This window comes from Cavia porcellus, unplaced genomic scaffold, assembly GCF_034190915.1.
Source record: "Cavia porcellus strain 051 isolate PalLab524CR breed Dunkin Hartley unplaced genomic scaffold, mCavPor4.1 scaffold_9, whole genome shotgun sequence".
In the NCBI taxonomy this organism is placed as follows: domain Eukaryota; kingdom Metazoa; phylum Chordata; class Mammalia; order Rodentia; family Caviidae; genus Cavia; species Cavia porcellus.
Window position 1 is genome coordinate 16,449,525 of NW_026947492.1, and position 22,489 is coordinate 16,472,013.

General features: G+C 36.7%; 2 protein-coding genes across 2 annotated transcripts; both read right to left on the reverse strand.

Moving 5' to 3' along the window:
- Positions 1 to 2,299: 2,299 nt before the first annotated feature.
- LOC100729100 (olfactory receptor 8A1-like) lies at positions 2,300 to 3,244 on the reverse strand. The gene has a single exon (XM_003472608.3). The coding sequence runs from the start codon at positions 3,239 to 3,241 to the stop codon at positions 2,300 to 2,302; it is 942 nt and encodes a 313-aa protein (XP_003472656.2). The 5' UTR covers positions 3,242 to 3,244.
- An 18,093-nt stretch (positions 3,245 to 21,337) lies between these two features.
- Positions 21,338 to 22,285, reverse strand: LOC100728821 (olfactory receptor 8D1-like). The gene has a single exon (XM_003472607.1). It carries the CDS (start codon positions 22,283 to 22,285, stop codon positions 21,338 to 21,340), a length of 948 nt encoding a protein of 315 aa, XP_003472655.1.
- Positions 22,286 to 22,489: the final 204 nt, after the last annotated feature.

Sequence of the window (22,489 nt, forward strand, 5' to 3'; positions counted from 1 at the left end):
AAAAAATTTTCTCTAGATTTATAATTTGCAGTGAATATCATAAGATATCATAAAGGTAAATACGGAACATCAACCTGTGGATTTTCTAGAATTCAAATTTTAAGATATTTTTGTGATTGGCTTAGACAAAGCTATATTAGATTTGAAACTGAAAGCATAATTCATGATAGAAAACATATTGATAAATTAGATTTCATTAATATCGTGAGCTTTTGCTTCCCAAAAGAATGAAAATGATCCACATGCATTGCTAGAACATTCCAAATTAGTTATTTACTGCTTGATATCCAGAATTTATAAATATTTTTCAAAGCAACAGTAAGAAAGAAAAATCTTCAAAAAGAAGCAGAATATGTGAGGAAAAAATGTGTTTGTGCCCTTGCATGTGCTTTTTTTACAAAAGATGTATAACATTGTACTCATTAGGGAAATGCAAAATAAATCACAGCAAAAATATATGCACATCAGGAGAGAGCAATATGTGATAAAAAGGAATATCACCACAAATGGTGCTGACGCAACGGAGGAACTGACCTTATTATAAACTTCTAAAGAAAATGGAAAATGGAAAGTGGGGAGCCATGTTAGAAGTCAAGCTTTCAGTTTCTAAATAAATATTCACCCGAAGTGTGATTAGACTTGCCATTATCATGTGTTTATCCAAGAGAAATAAGAGCATTAAAAGCATATGTTCTCGTGAAGACTTGTGTCCAAATACTTACTGAATTTCAATTCATTAAACACCTAACTGTTCACAATTTAATGTCCATCACCAGATAACTTGATATACACATTACAATACATTCACACAATGGAATACTATCACAACAATAAAAAACAAATGATCAAATGAAAGCTGAAACATTGTGTTAAAACCAAAAATTATTATACTGAGTAATGCAAGTTCTGTGGACTAATTCCCACACAGTTTCATTCATATAAAATTCTTGAACAAAACATAACGTAGCTTAAAAGCATGAAAACACATGAGGAAGATATTAACAAGGGATATAGGGAACATTTGACTTTGGGTAGATTTGCTACAATGACTGTGATGACTATATGTATATCTATCTACCTATCTGTCTATCTATCTATCAATCTGTGTGTGTGCTAACACTTTGCCAATTGCGCACTTCATGTAGTGAAGTTTGTTCTGTGTCTATGATGCTTAAAAATACTATTTGGAAATAAGAAAAAATGGAGAACAGAATCTAAGCTTCATCTCAGTGCTTCCTAGCAAACATCGTTTTTAAGCAGTTGCTCTTGGTTTTACAGGAACTCCAGAGAAGAAGTGGAAGGAATGGACAGGTTCTTTCCTGCAGGTCTCTCACAGGATCATGGGGGCCTGGAAACGGACATTCCCTTCCTGACAGTGGAGAATGAAAGGGCGCTCACACCTTGAGTGGATGAGGTTGTTCAGCACCATCATTCTACTCTGCAGGTCGTTCCCCCCGCCCAGATCAGGTAGTAGATTGGCAAATGCAGTCTGGAAATGGAATAGGTGGCAATGAGGTGAAGAAAAGAATTCATTGGACAACCTTCCAGGAGATAACCATGATCTCAGTATCTTGAGACAAGTTGTTCATGTAGGACACTGAGCTTTGAAAGTGGAATCATCAGTTTCTATGCATTTTGCTAGGATAAATCTTCCTTCCATATAATGGCCCCCCTATCCTATCATGTAGTTACTTATCTGTTAACAAATTATTTTTACAATCTTATAAAGGTTACTTAATTTAAATATTTAACTTTTCAAAACAAAGATTCACAGTAGAACAAAGCAAGGTGGAAAATCTATGGTGGAGATTTCAACAATAGAAGTATTCTTATTAGCAAACAATATTAAAAACAATAGACATATTAGCAAAAAACAAACTTATTCTTTGGACTTGCCTCATGATCTTGCCCCAATTCTGGTCTAATATGAATTATTCTGAGTATTTTATGGCTAGTTATATTATAAGGCAAAATATAAATATCAGTTTGTCAAAAATAGAAGAAAATATCTATCTTACTTTTCCTCAGCAAGGCAGAAGGGCCACATAAGATTAATTCAGTAAAATAAAAAGAAATATCTCTAAGACTTATCACAGATACAGGGAATCATACTATCTTGTGATAGTTTGTCCAAGGTATATATTAGTTTGTGTGTGTGTATAAATTCAGTAGAAGTTAATATCTATCACCTGTCTTCAAAGGACCAGGATATAGATTCAAAAAGCAGAAAAGGTAGTTAATCTTAAGAAAAGGAAAGGGACAATTTAACTTCATGACCTTTAGTGGTTCTGACAGTAGCTCAGGCTGAGCCACGCCTCTTCTTCAGCACTCTGCTCAGCACCTTCTTAACATCCTTATTCCTCAAACTGTAGATTAAGGGATTCAGCATGGGGATTATTGTGGTATAGAACACAGAAGCTACCTTCTCCTGGGCCATGTTGCTGCTGCGAGACGCTGGTTTAAAATACATGAATATTATAGATCCATAGAAGACACCAACAGCCATGAAATGAGAACCACATGTGCTAAAGCTTTTAGACCTTCCCTCAGATGAAGGAATCTGAAGAATTGTGCTGAGTATGAAGGCATAAGAGATGGTGATGGGCACAGTTGTGGCCAACATATTGAATCCACCTATGAATATCACCAGGAGGTTATTGAGGTGGGTGTTGGAGCAGGACAGCTCTAGGAGAGGAAAGATGTCACAGAAGTAATGATGGATGACATTGTCCTTACAGAAGGAAAGTCTAGCCATAGCGGCAGTGTGGGCCACAGCTCCAAATGTTGCCATGACATAGACCCCCACCACCAGTGCCTTGCATACCTTTGGGGACATGGTGACATTGTAGAGCAAAGGCTTACAGATAGCTACGTATCTATCATAAGCCATAGCAGTCAGCATGTAGCACTCAGCAATAGCAAAAACACAAAAGAAAAAAAGTTGTGTCATGCACCCAGGATAGGAGATAATATTTTGCTCCCACATGAAGTTTCTCAGCAGTTTGGGGGTAACAACTGAGGAATAAAAGAGATCTAAGAATGACAAATTACTGAGAAAAAAGTACATGGGAGACTGAAGGTTAGAACTGAGAGAGATTAGGAGGATCATACCCAGGTTCCCCACCGCAGTGACTCCATAAATAACTAGAAACAAGAGGAACAGGGGCAGCTGGAGCTCAGGTTGTGCTGTCAGTCCTGCCAGGACAAATTCAGTCACGGTAGAGTAATTATATGCGGTCATTTCCTTCAGGAAATAGGATGTGAAACTAAGAAAAAGAAAAATTGAGAAGTAAAAAAAAACTATGTTCTTGTGGTGGGTAGTTCTCTTATTACTGGTGTGAACAGAAAGAAACATGCAAACAGGAAGAAGTTTATAATGATTGTCAGTAATATGCTAGAGAAAATATTTTTCATGTCAATACTGAGTTTTAGTCAAATTTACAATGCAGAAACAATGAATAATACAATACGGTCATAAGAACAATTGGAAACTAGCTCTTGTAATTTGAACAAGTACTGTTGAGATAAAATTATGGAATCTATTAACTAGTATTCATTTCCTATTTTTGAAATTCAGATTCATTTTTATTCATTTTTGTTTTTAAAATAAGGAAAGAATATGTAGAAGCTCTCCAAACAGCTTCCTACTATTTGGTGTTGTCTGAAATAAACAGGAATAGGACCTGCACCTCAAAATGCTAGAATCTTGAGTGCTGCTGACATCAGGGTTTTATCAAGAATTAGAAAAGTAATTTGAAGGTATTTTCAAGCATTAGGTTGTCATTTATCACAGAAAAAAAAAGAACTGGAAGAAAATGCATAACTTAGAATTGGGGTTCAGAATCAGACACTGAGCACAGCAGCCTCCATGCTCCACGTTAAGGGGTTTTTGAATTTCATTCTAAAATTCTGTGATTCAGATAAATGAGTATTTCACCATACAGTTGTATTTCTATGAAATGTCTTGGGATATATTTTGGGGGCATTTTGGGAAACATCAGTAAATTAAGACAGCTTTCCTCCCACTACACATCATAGGCAACACATCACTTATTTCTTCCAACTTCCCTTGCATTAGGTTAACTAAAATCCACATATTTGATACAGCTATTTTTGAGGAAGGTAAATTTACAACTGCCCCTTGGAAATTCCATTTTACAGTGAATGCTTACCTTCATGCTGTAATGAGTAGGAGAATTCTTGCTCCTATTGGATTCACATATTATGTCTTGTAATAGATGACAAAATTACATCAGTAGCTTCATGGAAAATGTTATTCACTCAGTGCCTACTTGATATTCTGAGAATGTGATTCATCACCACTGAAAATCAAGTGAAAAGTACTGAAAATTAACAAGAATTAAAGGTCTCTAATAATCTCTAAAGTTTGTTTTATGCTGCACCTAAATAACTCTGTGACTGTGAGAAGTCTGAATGCTTCTTTTTTAAAGAAAGGATTAGGGCTAATAATCTGAAGGTGAATTGTAGCTCAAAGATTTAAAGAGACTGGGTGAGCAGCAAAGGAAATCACTTCACTATCTTGGTGGTCCTGTCTCAGCAAGAGAGTACAACACCCCATTGTTTATAGATGACCTCCATGGAGTGGGAAAGGTAACATATTCTCCAGAGTACAGAATCCACGGGAGACTTTGAGAGGTGAAATCTCCTGAGAAAAAGAAGCACAATTAATATTGTATGTATACTAAAATAATGACACACACCAAGAATAGTGAAATGTTCCATGTACAAAGTTGGATATTTGGCATTCTTTTATTTGGAATAAGAAATTTTTGTTCAAAGCGCAGTTTGCTCCCATTGAAGATTATTGTAAGATTAATTACAAATAGTTTTACTGATGTCTGCAAGTAGAGTTTTGCTTTCATCCACAAGCTCTAAAAATAGCATAGTAACTCCAGTTTTTAATTTTTAGCTCTTTATTATAATTATGGTCAAATAACATTTAGCACCTTAAAATAGTGAATGAATATGCTAGTAGTAGCAAAGTTGAAGCATTTGTATTCTGATAGGAACTCTGGGATTTAAATGAGTGTTGTATGACATGTTTTTATTTCTGGGAAGAACTTTGGCATATATTACAGCTATATTATGGTTAACCAGCATGATATTGAAGGAAAAGAACCAACATTAGCTGACTTAAATATAGGTATAAAACTATTGTAATCAACAGTGTGGCACTGGCAAATCAATGGAATACATAAAAGATAGAATAGAGAATCCAGACATAAGTCTGCAACAATAACATATATATATATAAATGTATATAAGATATTCGGCTGGCAGGTGACCATATGAAAAGAATCTTCAATGTATCTCACACAATTTTAAGTTAAGCAGCAATAGAAAACCATACCACATCTGTTCAAATGGCTGAATTTCAAATAATTTGCTGCACCCAACATGAGAATGTGAAATAGCAGGAACTCTCTCCTTGGTGAGAATGCAAAAGTATACACCACTTCTTAAGATAGCACAGCAAGCTTTACAAAAACAAGCATAGTCTAACGATTTGAATGAACAGTCAAGCTCATTGGCATCTATAAAACTAAATTGAAAACTGATGTCTACAGAACAACATAGACACCTAAAGCAATCTGTTTCATAACAGGAAGACAAAGATTTAGAAGAACCCAAAGTGACCTTAAAAGGCACCTGAATGAGCAATTTGTAGTACATTCATACAGTAACAATTGACTTTTCAAACTAAGCTATCGAACTACAGAAATTAACATAAAGTAGACATAAAATCATTATAAAATCATTATAAAGAGAAAGCTAGTTGGGGTATAAAACATTCTATAGGTTCTAACTTTATTACTTTTTGAAAAAAAAATTAATGCTGTGTCATAATTTTGGGCCCAGCCTGTGCAATTTAGGAAGATCTCGTCTCAAAATAAAAAAAGTTTTTGAAAAGGTCTGGTTATGTACCTCAGTGAGAAGGCCCTAGGTCCATCCCTAAATGCCAGGGGAAAAAAAGGAAAAAAAATAGGAAATGCATTAAAAGATCATCAGTTGCCAGATATTTGGGTGGAGAAAAGATAGGAAAGACAGATAAGTGGAGCAAAGGGGGAATTTTTAGGGCAATGAAGGTAGTTTGCATGAAAATGTGGATGGTGGATACATTACATTATATACCTGTTAACACCAGTACAATAGGCTGGGAATATAGCTCGGTGGCTTAAGCAATTGCTTGGGAAACACAAGATCGTGAGTCCAATCCCTGGTACAAAACAAAACAACAACAACAAAAAACCCCAAACAATAACAAAACAACAACAACAACCAAAAAAAAAAAAAACAGTAGAAAGAATGACACAAAGAGTGCACCCATATTCATATGACAGATTTCAGTCAGAAATAACACAATAATTCTGCCTCAGTTTTAATAAATATACCACAGAAATGGAAGATAATGATAGGAAAACTGCACTAGAAATTGAACAAAAGGGATTTGAGAGATCTTGTTACTGTCTGCTCAATTTTTCTATAAACCTAAAACTTGTCTGCAGTACACTCCCTCTCTCTCTCTCTCTCTCTCTCTCTCCTCTCCTCTCTCTCTCTCTCTCTCTCTCTCTCTCTCTCTCCATCTTTATTTCTTTCTATGTCTCTCTTTGTCTCTTGTGGGGTGCATATAAAGCTAGATATGAGGTGCTAAAGCAAGGCCAGCTTTGAGAACACAGAGTGCCCAAGGTAACTCATGTGAAAAAGTTATTCCATGTCTGAGAATGTGAGGCACCTGAAGCAAGGCAGGCAAACAAGTTGCTATGCAAAAAGGTTTCAAGTTATGATAACCTTCTGAGTGTATAAATAAACATGCAGCAACTATCCTAACGTGCAGTACTTTCTCTTCTGCTGAAAGAAGAGGCTCCACTTGGCATTAGGTTTGTGTGTAATGACTCTTACTACTGATGTGAACAGAAAGAAACCTATATATCAATGAAAAATAGTTTAAAGGTTATCAGTAATAATATAGGGAAATATATTTTTCATGTCAATATTGAGTTTTAGTCAAGGACTTTTGCAGTGTATGCAGAAACAAAGAATACAATATGGTCATAAGAATAACTGAAAACTAGATCTTGTAATCTGAACAACTACTGTCAAGATAAAATTATGCAATATATTAAGTAGTGTTCATTTCCTCTTTTTTGAAATTTGCATCATTTTTATTCTTTTTTGTTTTTAAAATAAAAAAGAATATTTGGAAGCTACCTGAACAGGTTTCCAGTACTTTTGTACTTTGAGAAATAACACTGGTGTCTGAAATAAACAGGAACAAGAACTATACCTCAGAATGCTACGATCTTAACTGCTGCTGACATCAAGGTTTTATTAAAAATTAAAAAAGTTATTTGAAGGTGTTTGAATGCATTATATTGCCATTTATCACAGGAAAAACAAGAGCTGGGGAAAAATGCAAAACTTAGAGTTTAGGTTCAGAATCAGACAGTGAGCACAGCAGCCTCCATACTCTGAGTTAAGGAGTTTTTCAACTTCATTCTAGAGTTCTGTGAATCAGAGGAAAGGATATTTCACCATATCTAAGAAATGTTTGGAATATATTTTGGAGACATTTGAGGAGACATCAGTGAAATAAGGCAGGGAAAATGCAGCTTTTCTTCTGCTACACATCATAGACAATGGTTCACTTATTTCTTCCAACTTCACTTACATTCGGTTAACTAAAATCCAATTATTTGTTACAACTACTTTTGAGGGATGTGAGTTTACAATTGTCCCTCAGAAATTCTATTTTATAGCGAATGTTTATCATAATGCTGTAATGAGTAGGAGAATTCTTGCTCCTATTTGAATTACATATTTTGTCTTATAACAGGTGATAAAATTACATAAGTAGTTTCATGGAAAATGTTATCCACTCAGTACCTTGTTGATATTCTGAGAGTGAGATTTATCAGCACTGAAAAGCAAATGGAAAATACCGTAAATTAAGAAGAAATAAAGGTCCTCTAATAATCTCTAACATCTGCTTTATGTCGTACCTAAATCACTGTGTGACTGAAAAATCCCTTTATCTTTCTTTCTTAAAGAAAAGATTAGGGCTGATAATTTGGAGAAGAATAGTAGCTCAAAGATTTAAAGAGACTGGATGAGAAACAAAGAAAATCACTTCCTTATCCTGGTGGTCCCTTCTCAACGAAGGAGTACATCACCTCATTGTTTATAGGTCTTTGACCTCCAAGGAGTTAGAAAGTAAAATATTCTCCAGAGAGTACAAAATTCAGGGGAGACTTTGAGAGACAAAATCTCCTGGAAAAAGAAGCACAATTAATATTTATGTGTACCAAAAATAATGACACATAAAAATTTTGAAATGACCAATGTACAAATTTAGGCTTTTGGCATTCTTTTTTGGAATAAGAAATTTTTATTCAAAAGATACAGTTTTCTCCCATCCAACATGATTGTAAGATTAATTACAAACAGTTCTCACTAATGTCAGTAAGTAAACTTTTGGTCTTATCTACAAGCTCTAAAAATAACATAGAGACTCCAGTTTTTAAAATTAGCTCTTTATTAAAATTATGGTAAATAATATTTAGCATTCTGAAATAGTGAATGAATATGCTAATAGTAGCAAAGGTGATGTATTTATATTCTAATAGGTGCTCTGTGATTTAGATGAGTATTGTATTACATGTTTTTATATGTAGGAAATACTTTGGCATATATTACAGACATATTATGGTTATCCAACATAATATAGAAGGAAGAAAACCAACAGTAGCTAACTTAAATATAGTTATAAAACTATAGTAATCAAGATAGTGTGGCACTGGCAAATCGATGCAGTACATTAAAGATAGAACAGAATAGAGAATCCAGACCACAATCCACAATAATACCATATAAAAATGTATATAAGATATATAGCTGGTAGGTGACCATATGAAAAGATCTTCAATGTATCTCATGAAATTTTAATCTAAAACAGCAATAGAAAATAATACTACCTCTGTTAAAATGCCAAATTTCAAAGAATTTACTGCACCAAACATGTGGACATGAAACAGCAGGGACTGTCCATTGTTGGTGAGAATATAAAAGTATACGCCATTTCTAATGATAACATAGCGAGCCTAACAAAAATAAGCATGGTCTAATGATTTGAATGAACAGTCAAACTCCTTGGCATCTATGAAACTAAATTGAAAACTGATGCCTACAGAACAAAATAGACATCTGAAGCAGTCTTATTCTCATCTCATCTACAAGCTCTGAAAATAACATAGAGACAACAGTTCTAAATTAGCTCTGTATTATACCAAGACTTAGAAGAAACCAAAGTGAACTTAAAGGCCACTGAATGAACAAATGGTAGTACATACATACAAAAATGAAACTTGTCATAACAGGTGGGAGGACACCTCTGAGAATGCATGTGAAAACAAAACAGACTCACAACAGCAAAGGAGCAAAACAGGCTCATGAGGAGCATAGAGAAGAGAGGTGTCTTGGCAACATCAAGTGGATCAAGCTGCTATCAATGCCTCTGGCATCATGGACAATTCCATCAGGTGTAAATGTGAGGCAAGCAGGTTCTCTAGAACATCAGAAAGATATACTAGTGGTTGTTTTAATATTGATTCCCACATCTACCCTTTTGTTGTGGACCTGGATCAGGAACTGCCTCAATGATTGTACACCTGTTGAGATAACCACAGAGGGTTTGGTTCAAAGCACCATCTTAACACTAAATGCTGAGCAAGAAAAAGGATAGTGGAGAAACAGCACCTACTTCTTATTCTAGGGAGAGATTGAACTCTCTAGTTCTGCTCAATAAGATAAAACAAGATCTGTTGACAGGAAAATATACTGTCCCACTAGAGGAGTATTTCTCTGCAAATTCCAATTGACAACTGTCCAAAGTAAAACCACAAACCTTAACTTCACCACAAGTGGCTACTTCTACTTTCTCAGTTCAGAAAAATTGTGCTGCATCATGGACTGAGTCTTCCATCCTTACAGAATAGAATCATCCTTTCTTTCTCACTTGCAGTCAGTGCTAAAAAAGCAAGGAGGACAGGAGAATCTCTAGAGGGTTTTCAACATGCCTATCCTGTTGCTGAACTGCAAGATCCAAGTCACATTATATGTCTTCATGAAGCTATGCCTTTTAAGACCTCAAAAGCATTAAAACAAGTGACCACTACCTTTGGCCCTGCAGCACTATTACTTGTTGATTTTAAGGCTCCTAGGACAATGTATTATGGCTCCAAATTACTGGAGAGGAATAGCTAAACAGGTTTTAAGTGTAGGGGATTATTTATTGTGGAAATGAAATGTTTTTAAATTGTTCATGGATCAAGCCACTATCAATGCCTCTCACAACATAGTCATTGCAAAAGATATGTTAACCCCACCTCTCATCACCATAGCAAGCAGGTGATTCAGAGGAACTGAGTTTCGGAGACTGAGATAATAATAACTGAAGTAAAGTAACAACCAAATGAATTTATTGTTTGATTGATTTTGCAAGCCTTAACCTGGTAGTCTGAGCAACTATTTATTTAAAGGATAACAATATGCAACATAGTAACTATTTTGGATTTCCTACTGTATTAGCACCTTTTTGTTAGTTTTATTCTTCTACTTTATTTCCTTTAAGATTAAATAAAAGTATAATTCAATTTGGTGAAAACATATTTGACTGAACTCTAATTTTATAAATAGATTTATGTTATGCATGTTTGTTTGTCAGTCTGTTGAATCCATAGACAGCTGTTTTCTTTGTGCTCAAATTTTTTTTTCTTTTTGTATTACTGAATTTTTGAAGTGTTTGTCTGAAGTGCTTCTACCAAAGTTGCCAGATGATGTTAAAATTAGATTTATAAATGTAATGCATATATTGTTTAATGTTTATTGTTGTATTATGACTTGAGAGTTTCTCATTGTTCAAAAATAATGTGTTAAGTGTTATGATATGGTTTTCACAAGTCATCAAAATTTTGTTTATATAATTAAACAAAAAAAATTCTTTAGGATGGTGTCTTAGTTACTTTTTACTCATCACTGAGACAAAATACCTGACACCCAAAGTTGGGAGAGGAAAGGTTTATTTCTTACAGTTTTTGGAGGTTACAGTCCACACTCAGTTAGCTCCAAGACAGGTGGGCTTGGCTGCACTGCCATTTATGGCAGCTGCAAACAGCAAGATGGAACCAGTAAAGAGCAAGACACTCCTTCTTCCTGCCTTTACATCACATCCTGGCTCCACCCCTATGTGGGTGGAACACTGACACCATCAATCCAAGCACTAGACAATGAAACAATCACAAATACACAATGCAAACTCATGAGGCCTGGGGGACACAGACAGAAACCATGACATTCCACCTCTGGCCCCCAGGACTCATGTACATCCTTTATACAAAAAATATTTAGTCCACCTCCAAGAGTTGCCAAAGTCCTACGTTTCAGCACTGCTGAACATTCCAAGTCCCAAGTCTCCTCCAACATCCCAAACTCTTAACTGTAAGCCCCTGTATGAATGGAACAAGGTTAAACATTTCTGAAATGCAAAGGCACAAGATATACATTACCATTCCAAAAGTTACAAACAGGGGAATAGAAAGAATTGGAAACAAAGCAAGTCCAACATTCAGCAGGGCTAACATTAAGTCCTAGAGTTTCAAGCTCAGCATCTGAAGCAATCTGGGTGTAAGCTCTAAAAGGCTTGGGTAATTCCAAACCCAAGGCACTTCCAGAGATTTCAACTCCTGCAGCTTTTCTATTAAATCTTCTCTGCTTGCTTTTTGCAGCTTCTCTTGGATCATCCACATTCCTCACTTTTCTAAACTTCTGGGGTCTCCACTGCACCTTCGGCTTTACACTTACATCTTCACAAATTGCCCTCTCAGTGGCACACTTCTTGGCCTCCAGGACCTTTGCAATTGAGGTGGAAGCCATCTTACCCTCAGAATTTGTGTATTTTCCTTGCACCTAAAATCAGCACCTTGTGGATGCCATCAAGGTTTGCTGTTAGCTGAAGCAATAGCCAGGCTTTTCTCTCTCTTGGCTGTCAGGGTCAGTTGCCTGGATCGCAGGGCTCTGTTTACCTGATTGTGAGAAAAAGCTTCTCTCTGTTGCCACCATTCTGGAACCTCATGTGGCTGCTGTCACCATTCTGGAACATGGCACTCTGCAACATTTCCCCCTGAGCAAATTTTTTCACTTTTGCTGTGAGGCTGCACAGGGTGGGGACCCGCTTCCTGGGATGCCCCGGGGCCATCTTTTTTTATCTCTGTTTCTCTTCAGGAATCAAAGTTTCAAATCTGTCTTTACAATCCACAGCCTCCCTGGAATTTTCTTTCTGGCCAGACTCACAGCATTGTGAATTATCCTGCTGGGCTCTTTGCTCTTGATTTGAAACATAAAGCTGGCTGAAAGCCCCCAACAATAGCCATGACACAGCCTCAATGTTCGATTGCTTTTTAATTTCTTTTTCAAGATTAATCAGTCCATTGCCCTTTGTCCCAGTCTCAGGCAAAGTCTCTGGGCAGGAGCAAAATGCAGACAAACTTTCTTCCAAGCCATAACATACATCATGTGGAGTCCAATGACTAATGCAGTCATTCCCAGCAGAAACCTCCTTAGTGTGGTCTTTACCATGAGGCTTTCTATCAGCCTTCTGGTCTCTGGAGCTCTGAACAGAATCTCCTCTACAGAACAGCCTAAGCTGCTCTAGCTCTATGCATATAGGCGACATGTCTGGGCCTTTCCAAACTCTGCCCACAAGCCATTTCCAAAGCCTCTTGAAAAACATGACCAGGTATAATCACAGCAAATGACCCCACTCTCGGTACCAAAATCTGTATTGGTCAGGGTTTTACTATAGAGAACAGATATAACCTGGGATATACAGAAACAACAAGATTGGCTTACGATAGTCAGTCACAGAATCCCATGAGGAAGCGTGTAGAGGGTGTCTATGCACTGGAGGCTGAAAGATTCAATCAAAGATCTAGAGTTCACCCTAGTGTCTTATGCATTCCACACCAGCAGGCTAATGGGTCTGCAACAGAAGGCCGAAGGCTCTGTGATGAAAGGCTAAAGCATCTACGCTGGGAAGCTGAAGAGTCTATACTGGAAGCCAGGAGGTGAGGTCCAAAACCAAAGGCGAAGACTGGAGCTTCTCCAGAAAATGGCATGGATTTGTCCGTCCTTCTGCCCTTTTATACCTCGAGGTGATAACCCACCCTCGGGTGGGTCTTCTACATCCTTGGGTGTAGAATTGCTAAACCCATTTAGTTAGCTTCTAACTGTCTCAAGCTGACACAATCAATCAACCACTAGAATCCACCCAACTTGGCAACCAAACACATTTCTTTAAACTAGTTCCAGATACACAAATATGCATATAATTGCACCTAACATGTTTTAACTGTCCTTCATACGGAACCACAAAATTCCCCTACCAAAATAGACAATGTAACTTTTCTTTGGTTATTGCTTAGTCCTATCAGTTTATAAGTTATAACACAAGTTTAACAATTCCCAAAACACAGCATTACATCTAACATTATGTTACATTGAAACCGTATTTGGGGAGAAATAGTAATCATAAGCCTCTTTTCTGTAACTGATCACAGGACGTAGCTGGTATTTAGAACTTTCTTCTTTCACTACCCATTCTCTATTTTCTTGGCCTTTAGCAAGCAACTCAGCAGCCCTCGGTTCTTTCCCTGGTGGAGTGACCCATACCTTCATTCCTGAAGGTTCTGGACCACTTGTCAGTTTGTCTGGATTAGGTTTCTGTAATTTTCCATTAACCTTAATGACAGGGCATGGTAATACTAAAAGGCACCATAAGGAATCTCCTGCATTCCATGTATATTCTTCCTTTCCTCCATTGTGGAGTAGTAGTCCAACTTCCCCTTGGTAGTCTGGGTCAATGACCCCTGACAATACTGTGACTCTCTTTTTAGCTTGTTTCCTCAGAGACATGAGGAGACCAAAACCAAATTTCTGTCTTGGTTACTTTTTACTCATTGCTGAGACAAAATAACTGATGCCCAAATTTTGGAAAGGAAAGGTTTATTTCTTACAGTTTTTGGAGTTTTCAGTCCACACTCAGTTGGCTCCAAGACAGGCGAGCATGGCTGGGCTGCAGTTCACGGAGGCCGCTGACAGCAAACAGGAACTAGCAAAGAGCAAGACACTCCTTCTTCCTGCCATTGCATCACATCCTGGCTCCATCCCTATGTGGGTGGAACACTGACACCATCAATCCAAGCACTAGACAATAAAACAATCACAAATACACAATGCAAACTCATGAGGCCTGGGGGACACAGACATAAACTATGACAGATGGTGATAAGTGTTGGACAGGACTCCAGCTGATGTATAAGTAAACAGTTCCCTGGAAATACTATTTAATTCTTGTTCCTTACTAGGAGGTCCCAGTGTTCTCCATAGACTTTATAGGAGACCCACTAATAAATATTATTAAGATATATTATTGTTATATGTCTACATTGGTAATCATCAAAAAATCAGTTTTCTATAAATGAGACAATTAGATTTTCTGAAGCAAAAATCCTTTGGTACTAAACTAAATTAAACAATAAAAGGTTTCTTGTGGCTATGTCAATTGGTATTACTCTCATGGTGAATTAAACATGTGCCTCCAGATATATAGGTCTTTCAAAATGTAAAATAGGGATTTTTTATGTTGTCTGACTTTTTTATCTCAGAAATCCTCCTTTAACAAAATCTTTTGTGATGTGTATGCTATGTATGTGCCTTTAGAGAAGCCTAGACAATAAAAAGACCAGACAGTGTCACAAATTTATTCAGTGGCATTACATTCAAGGTCAACAAGCTAGTTAAAACCTTCTTATGTACAAGATAGACATGACTCTTTGAGGTTGAAATGGAACTTTAGGAGTATTACAAAAATGCTATCATGGTTGTCATGCTACATTATTATGTATGGTTTTGATTTCATATTTAATGTGTAAAATTGTGTAACTGTTGTCTGTTAACATTCTACAGGATCTCCACTACTAGAATATCCATGGTAGGTAGGATGTAATGTTTCTACATTGTATTTCAAGGTGGTCAATATTCAGATAAAATTATAATATTAAGATTACTGCTCTCATTACAATATAATATCATTAGTCTCTTCTGAATGTTCAAAACTGAGTTTTAAAAACCAAAAACTAGAAAGATCTATGGGCTAGGAAGACAGTCAATATTTTGACTCTGGCCCTCTAAGGTCAATGAGGACCCAGGACATAAGAGAAAATGTGCTGTGACATCCTACAACTTGGGGTATTTGATCTTCTGACCGGAGACTGTTGGACTCCAGAAGGAGATAAATGATATGCCTAAAGAGAGTCATTAGGAGAGAAAAGTCTCTCTGATTTTCCGAGACAACCAGTTGGTCAAGCAAGGGCTGGGACTCCTCCAAATGATTGAAACAGACAGAAGAAAGAGATGCTGTACATGGTTCCATGGTAATTCCTGAGGAGGCTTAACACTGTACATGGTTCCAAGGTAATTCCTGAGGAGAACTAATGAAACTTAATAGACAGCACAAAAATTAATTAGTATAGTTACTGATTTAACATGGTCTTGAACATGAAGCACCAAAATATAGCCACACGATGTATAAAACAGTGCTACAGTAATATGCTAGCTATAAAACTCAAATCACTAATGCATTTTGATAATGTCCAGTTACATTGGTAAGTGACTGCTGTTATGGTTTAATATGCTGCATTGGGTTAATTTGATGAATACAGAGACTTGAAATCCTTGGACTGAAAACTTTTAGCCTCAACAAGTAAGTTCATTCAGAATGGACAGTGTTCAAAAATCAGAAGTTTTTCTATAGAGTCGTCCAAACACATCTCGTCCAACTTCAACTCATCACCCATTGCTTGCAAATACAAGATAGAAAAGGAGATATGTGAGGAGTGGCTGAAGCTGGAGGTCAATCATACATGCAGGTATAAAGCAAACCCAGCCTTTGTAACATGTAGTGCCTGCGGTGAGCCACCTAAACAAGCTATTCCAGCAGCAAGAATGCAAGATGCATGAACCAAGCTATGCAAACAATTTGGGCAGAGGAGTTACAAAGGACAATAACCACCTGAGCGTATAAATAAATGTGCTGCAGTCATTGGGCAGTTCTCTCCCACCAGGAGAGTAGACTCCACCTGACCTTAGCTTTCTGCATCTTGACTCTTGTTTTTCTTCATTCTCCACTAGCCCTCAAGAGCTGTGTTGCACCCACCAGTCTCTCTAGAAACTGTGTCTGTCTGTGTCTGTCTCTGTCCCTCTCTGTCTCTCTCTCTGTCTTTCTCTCTCTCTCTCTCTCTCTCTCTCTCTCTCTCTCTCTGTGTGTGTGTGTGTGTGTGTGTGTGTGTGTGTGTGTGTGTGTGTGTCTGTGTCTGTGTCTACTTCAGGCTCTCTCTCTTCTATTTGCTCTCCTCTGGGGTGTGTCTGTGTGTCCATGGGAATGTCTATCTGTTGGTCTCTGTCACTTCCTGCTTCTCTGCTTTGGATATCTTTTTGAATTGTTTCTCCACACACAAATAAACAACTCAATAGTAAACAATTGTTCATTCAGTTTATATCTTCTGATTTTTTGCTTTAATTCTTCAGAAATGTATACTTGTAGTGCTGGGAATCGAACCCAGGGAACACTAAGCAACATATCCAGTCTTTCACCTGACAGTCTTCTTTTTATTACTTTGTTTTAATGCTAGGTTTAATTTTCAGTATGGTAAAAAATTAAGGAGATGTTATAGAATTGTATTACATTGCAACTGTGGTTCAACAATCTGAAAAATATAATAAATAACAATACTATCATATAACTTAAAATTTTGAATTAAAATTAGTGAAAAAGAAAGAAACTATGCTAGGCCCTCTTCTCTAAAATTCTGGCATACTTCACAGAGAAATGGTGACTTTTCTACAGCACTTTACTTTGTGTCAAACTTATTTTTAACTTTTATAACCATTGTATTAAGAACAACAAAATTATGCTAATTTCAAAGACCTTTAAATAGGACAAAAATTTAAATCGATGAACAACAAAATCATACCACAGTCTATTGTGTACAGATAGGTATATAGGAAAAACTATCAAATATAGTGAGTTATCAGAGCTCTATTCAAGAAAGGTGGATAAAAATTTTTAATAAACTTGTGCTACATATGTCTTAATAAGTAAATACATTGGGCATCTCTCTCTGAATGTCCGTAGGACCTTCACTGTAAACAAAAACCACAGATCCTCAAATGTTTTTAATGAATGTATAATATTTTCATCTAATACAATTTCTTGTATAATCATGAAATGTCTAGATTCCTTGTGGTATTTAAACAATGTAAATACTACATAAGAATTTACTACATTTTAGGAAAAAAATGAGAAGAAAAAGTCTGTGCATGCTTAGTAGAACTACAATTGTTCTTTCAAATATTTTTCATAGATTGTGGATTGAATCTGTGAATACAGAGTTGCCCGTATCAAATTTTGCCATCCTACCTCTAACCCTAGCCCTAACCCCTATGCTCCTCTCATTCTCCTCTGATACAATACAATGTTTGAAATCACCATGTGACATCTCACTTGCCCATTCATACTGATCACTCTCCTTCACTTGTCATGATGGGATGGTTTGAAATTCACGTGACATTCTTTCCAGATTATTGGATAGATCTTTGTACTCCTTTGGTGTTTTATTTTAGGGCAGTTATATTTTTGTTCATTTTTCTTAAACCTGCTAATATGAGGCCAGATTTTTGAAACAGTTTTGTGTATATAGCTAATATTTGAGGCATTAGTCCTTTCACTTGTCCTCTGAGCTTTTGTTTTATGAGGTAAATCAAGCTTACTCCACCTATTGAAGAGCATAATTTATGCTATTTATAATAGATCACCTTGGAATTCACCTCATTTTAAAGTTTAGTATAGAATTTTGTAGGTTTTACTTTTATTTGAGACAAGAATCTTATACTTTATACTATATTGTTAGTAACTATAGTTTCTTGGTTACTTTTCTATTGTTGAGACAAAACACCTCACTCTAAAGATCAGGGAAGGAAAAGTTTATTTAGCTCACAGTTTGTCCATGTTTCTGTTCATAATCAGATGGCTGCAAGGGAGGGTGCACATGGCAAAGGGACAACAGTTCACGGCGGCAGAAAATAGCAAAAGCAGGGGAAGAGAAAACCTCTTTTCCTTCCTTGTAGTGTAATAGGCTACCTCCTAGGGTGGGTATAAAACTCAGAGCATCTTCTATTCCATGCTCTTGTACAGGAAGAGATGTTTAAAAAGTGAACACCTTGGCTCCCTGCTGAGTCATTTCATTAAACTTCTAAACTTCTCAAGGTGACACAATGTATCAACCATTACCTATAGTTATCATGCTGGAAGCTAGGTCACTAAAATATACTCCTCCTGTATTTCATGAGGTCAGGTGTGTTCAGGATGTTATGGTCCTAGATATTGCTCCTATATTTCAAAACTGCTTATAGAATATATTTAAATTCTTGCAGATTTTTATTTATTATTAATCCAATAAATACTATTTGAAAATCAACACATCACTTTTAGCTCTAGAAATAGGAAACATAATGGCATGCAATAATGCTAAAACTAAGACTTTGGCAACTCTTGCAGATGGACTAAATGCCTTTTGCATAGAGCAATGTGCATGAGCCTTTGGGAGTCCAAGGACAAAATGTTATGTTACTAATATAGTATAATGTTGATAGACTTAGTGCTGGTTCTTAGGATTGTTAAGCTGGGTTATAATGTTCAATCTACAGAATATTCAAATAAGCATGTCTGTGTATCTGGAGGCTGTTATAGAGAAATATGTCTGGTTGCCAAGTTGTGAAGGGGTGAACTGCTATTGGATAGCCCACTTCTGAAAGTGGCTCACCAACTGAATGTTACCAGGTTTTGGGTTACTGATCTCTCGCTCTGGAGTTAGATTCTGTGTTCTTTTCATGTTGAACAAAGTATTGGACCAAAAGACTGCTTCAACATCTTTGTGGTGGGTGTTGTTTCTTTCATCTCCTCCTGTCTAGAAGAGATACAGGGTCTAGTTGCATCTTTAACCAAGTTTTATTTCCTTATCCTTGTTTCAGTGTCTTCATTTTGTTTCAGTCAAGGCACAGGACTTGTGTATGTGTGGCCATGGTCTGTTTTGGACAGTATGGTTTAGTGGTCAAATACACTCCCATTTATCCCCAGGATGGGTGTATAGAAACTTATGCTAAGCACTTTCTCTGATCTATTAAATAGTATGTAGAAACATATTTTTTCTAAAACAATTTTATTGCTTTTTCTATAATAAAACAAGGACTTGTGGGGATAGGGCATACCAGACAGATATGGCCACTGTTGTCATCTTGCTTGCATTCTATGTGAGTAGACAGAAATTATCCAGCTATTATTAGAATTAAGTGTTAAATTTCAGGTGTAATAAGTGCTATTTTGAAGTGTATAGTTTTCCATGAATTCATGTGCCACAAAACTTTATCTATTTTTCCCTAAGAAAATGAAATCAATAAGAGAACTTGTGAAACTTAATAAGTTGTATACCAATGCTATACTAAAAAACGTAAAGTCTTACAGAGCTATTTTGGGGCATGTTTGTTCAGATTTCCTACCCGTTACAATGATTTTCTTCTGATACATTTCAAGGTGAAGAATGAACATCCTAGAAGGAGAACGTGTTGCTTCATTTCTTTTTGTTGTTTGCAACACTGGCCCATCCTCGTGCCTTTCAGCTTAGCTTTAGTCACAATCTAATTGCAACAGAAGGTCATTCTGTTCGATGTTACAATTATACAACTTTCAAAATTATGGGAGTACAAGTTTGACTGAGTTGTGATCCACCCACTATTTTTGTTACTGTTTACTTAATATTTGATTTATTGTTGAAATCTAGAATATTTTGTTCCGTATTTGTACAAAATTTTTTCATGGATATTTTATGCCATATAAATGAAATCACATTAGTAGTGCATTTGAAAGTCTTTAGTAAGGGAGAGATGACCATTGTAAGTGGGTTAAACATATCCTTGCCCAAACTGGTCCCTCTCACAATTTTCTATATGTTTGGACATTGCAACCTAAACTTTCTTGTTGCTGAGTCTAGAATATTGGAGTAATCTTCAATTACATTTTATTTTATTTATAATCCCCATCCAAACCATCGCTAAGTCAAGGCTTAATCTTTAGATACATCCAGAATTCTCTCATTGCCTTTTCCACATCCATCCTGGCCTACGTCACTTTTCATTCTTTCATGTAATAGGTTCCTAACTGGTCTGCCTGCTTCCAGTCCTACAATATTTATTGGTTGCAGAGCACACTGGGTGACTATTTATTGTGTCTTTTATTTCAATGCATAACCTAGGGGAAGTTCCAAGTATATACCAGCTATGGTAGCACACACCTGTAATCCCAGCATTCGGGAGGCTGATGCAGGAGAATCATTGCAAATTTGAAATCATCTTGGGCTACACAGTGAGATCAAGGCCAGGCTGAACTTCATAATGAGACCCTTTCCAGAAAGACAAAAAACAAAACAAAAAAGCAGTTCCAAGCGTATAACAGTGTACTGTTTCTTTGTTAACATATAGTCACATTGATTTCAGTGTTCTCTTTTCCTGAGTCATACTATATACATGTACACTCACACACACTTATGCAAACATGTGCTGTGCCATTTGAGAAATGACTACACCAAAGAACATTGCATTCTTAAATATTCCAACATGCATCTTCTACAAGTGGCAACATTTGTCTATGTAAACACAGTACCACTATCATACTCTGGAAATTTAATATCACTATGATTGTATAATTTACTGTATTTGCATAGATAATCCACATTTAAACGTTACTAGTTGCTCAAAAGTTTGTTATAATTTTTTTAAATACAACATCTAACTTGCAGAACAGTTTTCGCTTTCCTACGGTGTATATTAATCTAGAATTATTTTTCTATCATTTTCTGCCTTTATATTTAAAACAAAAACATGATGATCTTGTAAAGATTACTCCAAGTTGGGTTTGATTTCTTTCTTCTTCAAGATTAGATTTAGGATGCTGTGACATAACAGGGGCCTAAAGCAATAAGAAAATAGGCTGGGGACATTGAAAAGTTGAGCTGGGTGTTGATAGTAAGGTGACTAAAAGAAGAAAATAAATCCTTCAGCTGTTTTAGTTTAAAACAGCCCTGAAATGCGATACTAGTTACTATGACAAACAAACAAAAATGTACGTTTAAATATGTTTTCATTTTTTAATAAGTCATCTTCTATGAGACCTGGAGAGCATCCTACAATTCAGAACTGCTTTTAGGGCTTCTTTGACTTCCTTGTTTCTCAGGCTATAGATGAGCGGGTTAAGCATGGGAACCACTGTGGTGTAAAACACAGAAGCCACTTTCTCCTGGGTTATATCATTGGTAGCTGTTTTAAAATACATGAAAGTGATGAAGCCATAGAAAATCCAAACAGCTACAAGATGGGAGCTGCAGATACTGAAGGCTTTGCATCTGCCGGCAGCTGAGCGCACATGCAGAATGCTGGACATGATGAAGGCATAAGAGGTGAAGATGGCTGCAGCGCAGGTGAGCACATTAAATCCAACCAGCACCATCACCAACAGCTCCTTGGTGTAGTCTCTTGAACAACATATATTCAGAAGAGGAAGGATGTCGCAGAAGTAATGGTGGATGATTTTAGTTCCACAGAAGGAGCGAGTGGATACATAGCTAGTGTGGGCTAATGCCCCCAAAGCCCCCGCTGCATACACACTGGTGACCAGCAGCAAACAGACTCTGTCAAACATGATCAAATGATAGAGCAAAGGATTGCAGATGGCAACATAGCCATCATATGGCATGGCTGCCAGCATGTAGGAATCATCAATACCAAAGAAGCATAACAAAAAGAGTTGAGTCATGCACTCCAGTAAGGATGTTAAGTTCGTCTCTAACACAAAGCTCTCTAATATCTTTGGGATTATGACAGAGGAGTAGCAGAGGTCTATGAAGGACAAGTGACTGAGAAAATAATACATGGGAGTGTGAAGCCGAGGGCTGGTCCTGATTAAACAGAGTAGACACAAGTTTCCCACCAAGGAGACCAAGTAAATAAACAGGAACAGAAAGAAGAGAGGGAGCTGGAGCCCTGGATGGTCCGTTAATGCCTCCAGGACAAATATGGTTACTGAGGAATGGTTTCCTGTCTCCATACCTCGCCCACTTGTGATAGATGAGTGTATCAAGGGAGAGCACCTTGTTAGACAGGCAATGTCATCCAGTAGGACTTAGTGACCTGGGATCTGAGGAATGACATACTTTTTAACAACTCAGAATTTCATAGGATAGAACCACTGGAATAACATCTTTTTTAATTAGATCCTTATCAAGGTGGTGATACTTCCTTTGATGCCTGT

Bases quoted from the DNA above. Each gene is read 5' to 3' on its own strand.
- LOC100729100 (XM_003472608.3), bottom strand. From the start codon at position 3,241: ATGACCGCATATAATTACTCTACCGTGACTGAATTTGTCCTGGCAGGA.
- LOC100728821 (XM_003472607.1), bottom strand. From the start codon at position 22,285: ATGGAGACAGGAAACCATTCCTCAGTAACCATATTTGTCCTGGAGGCA.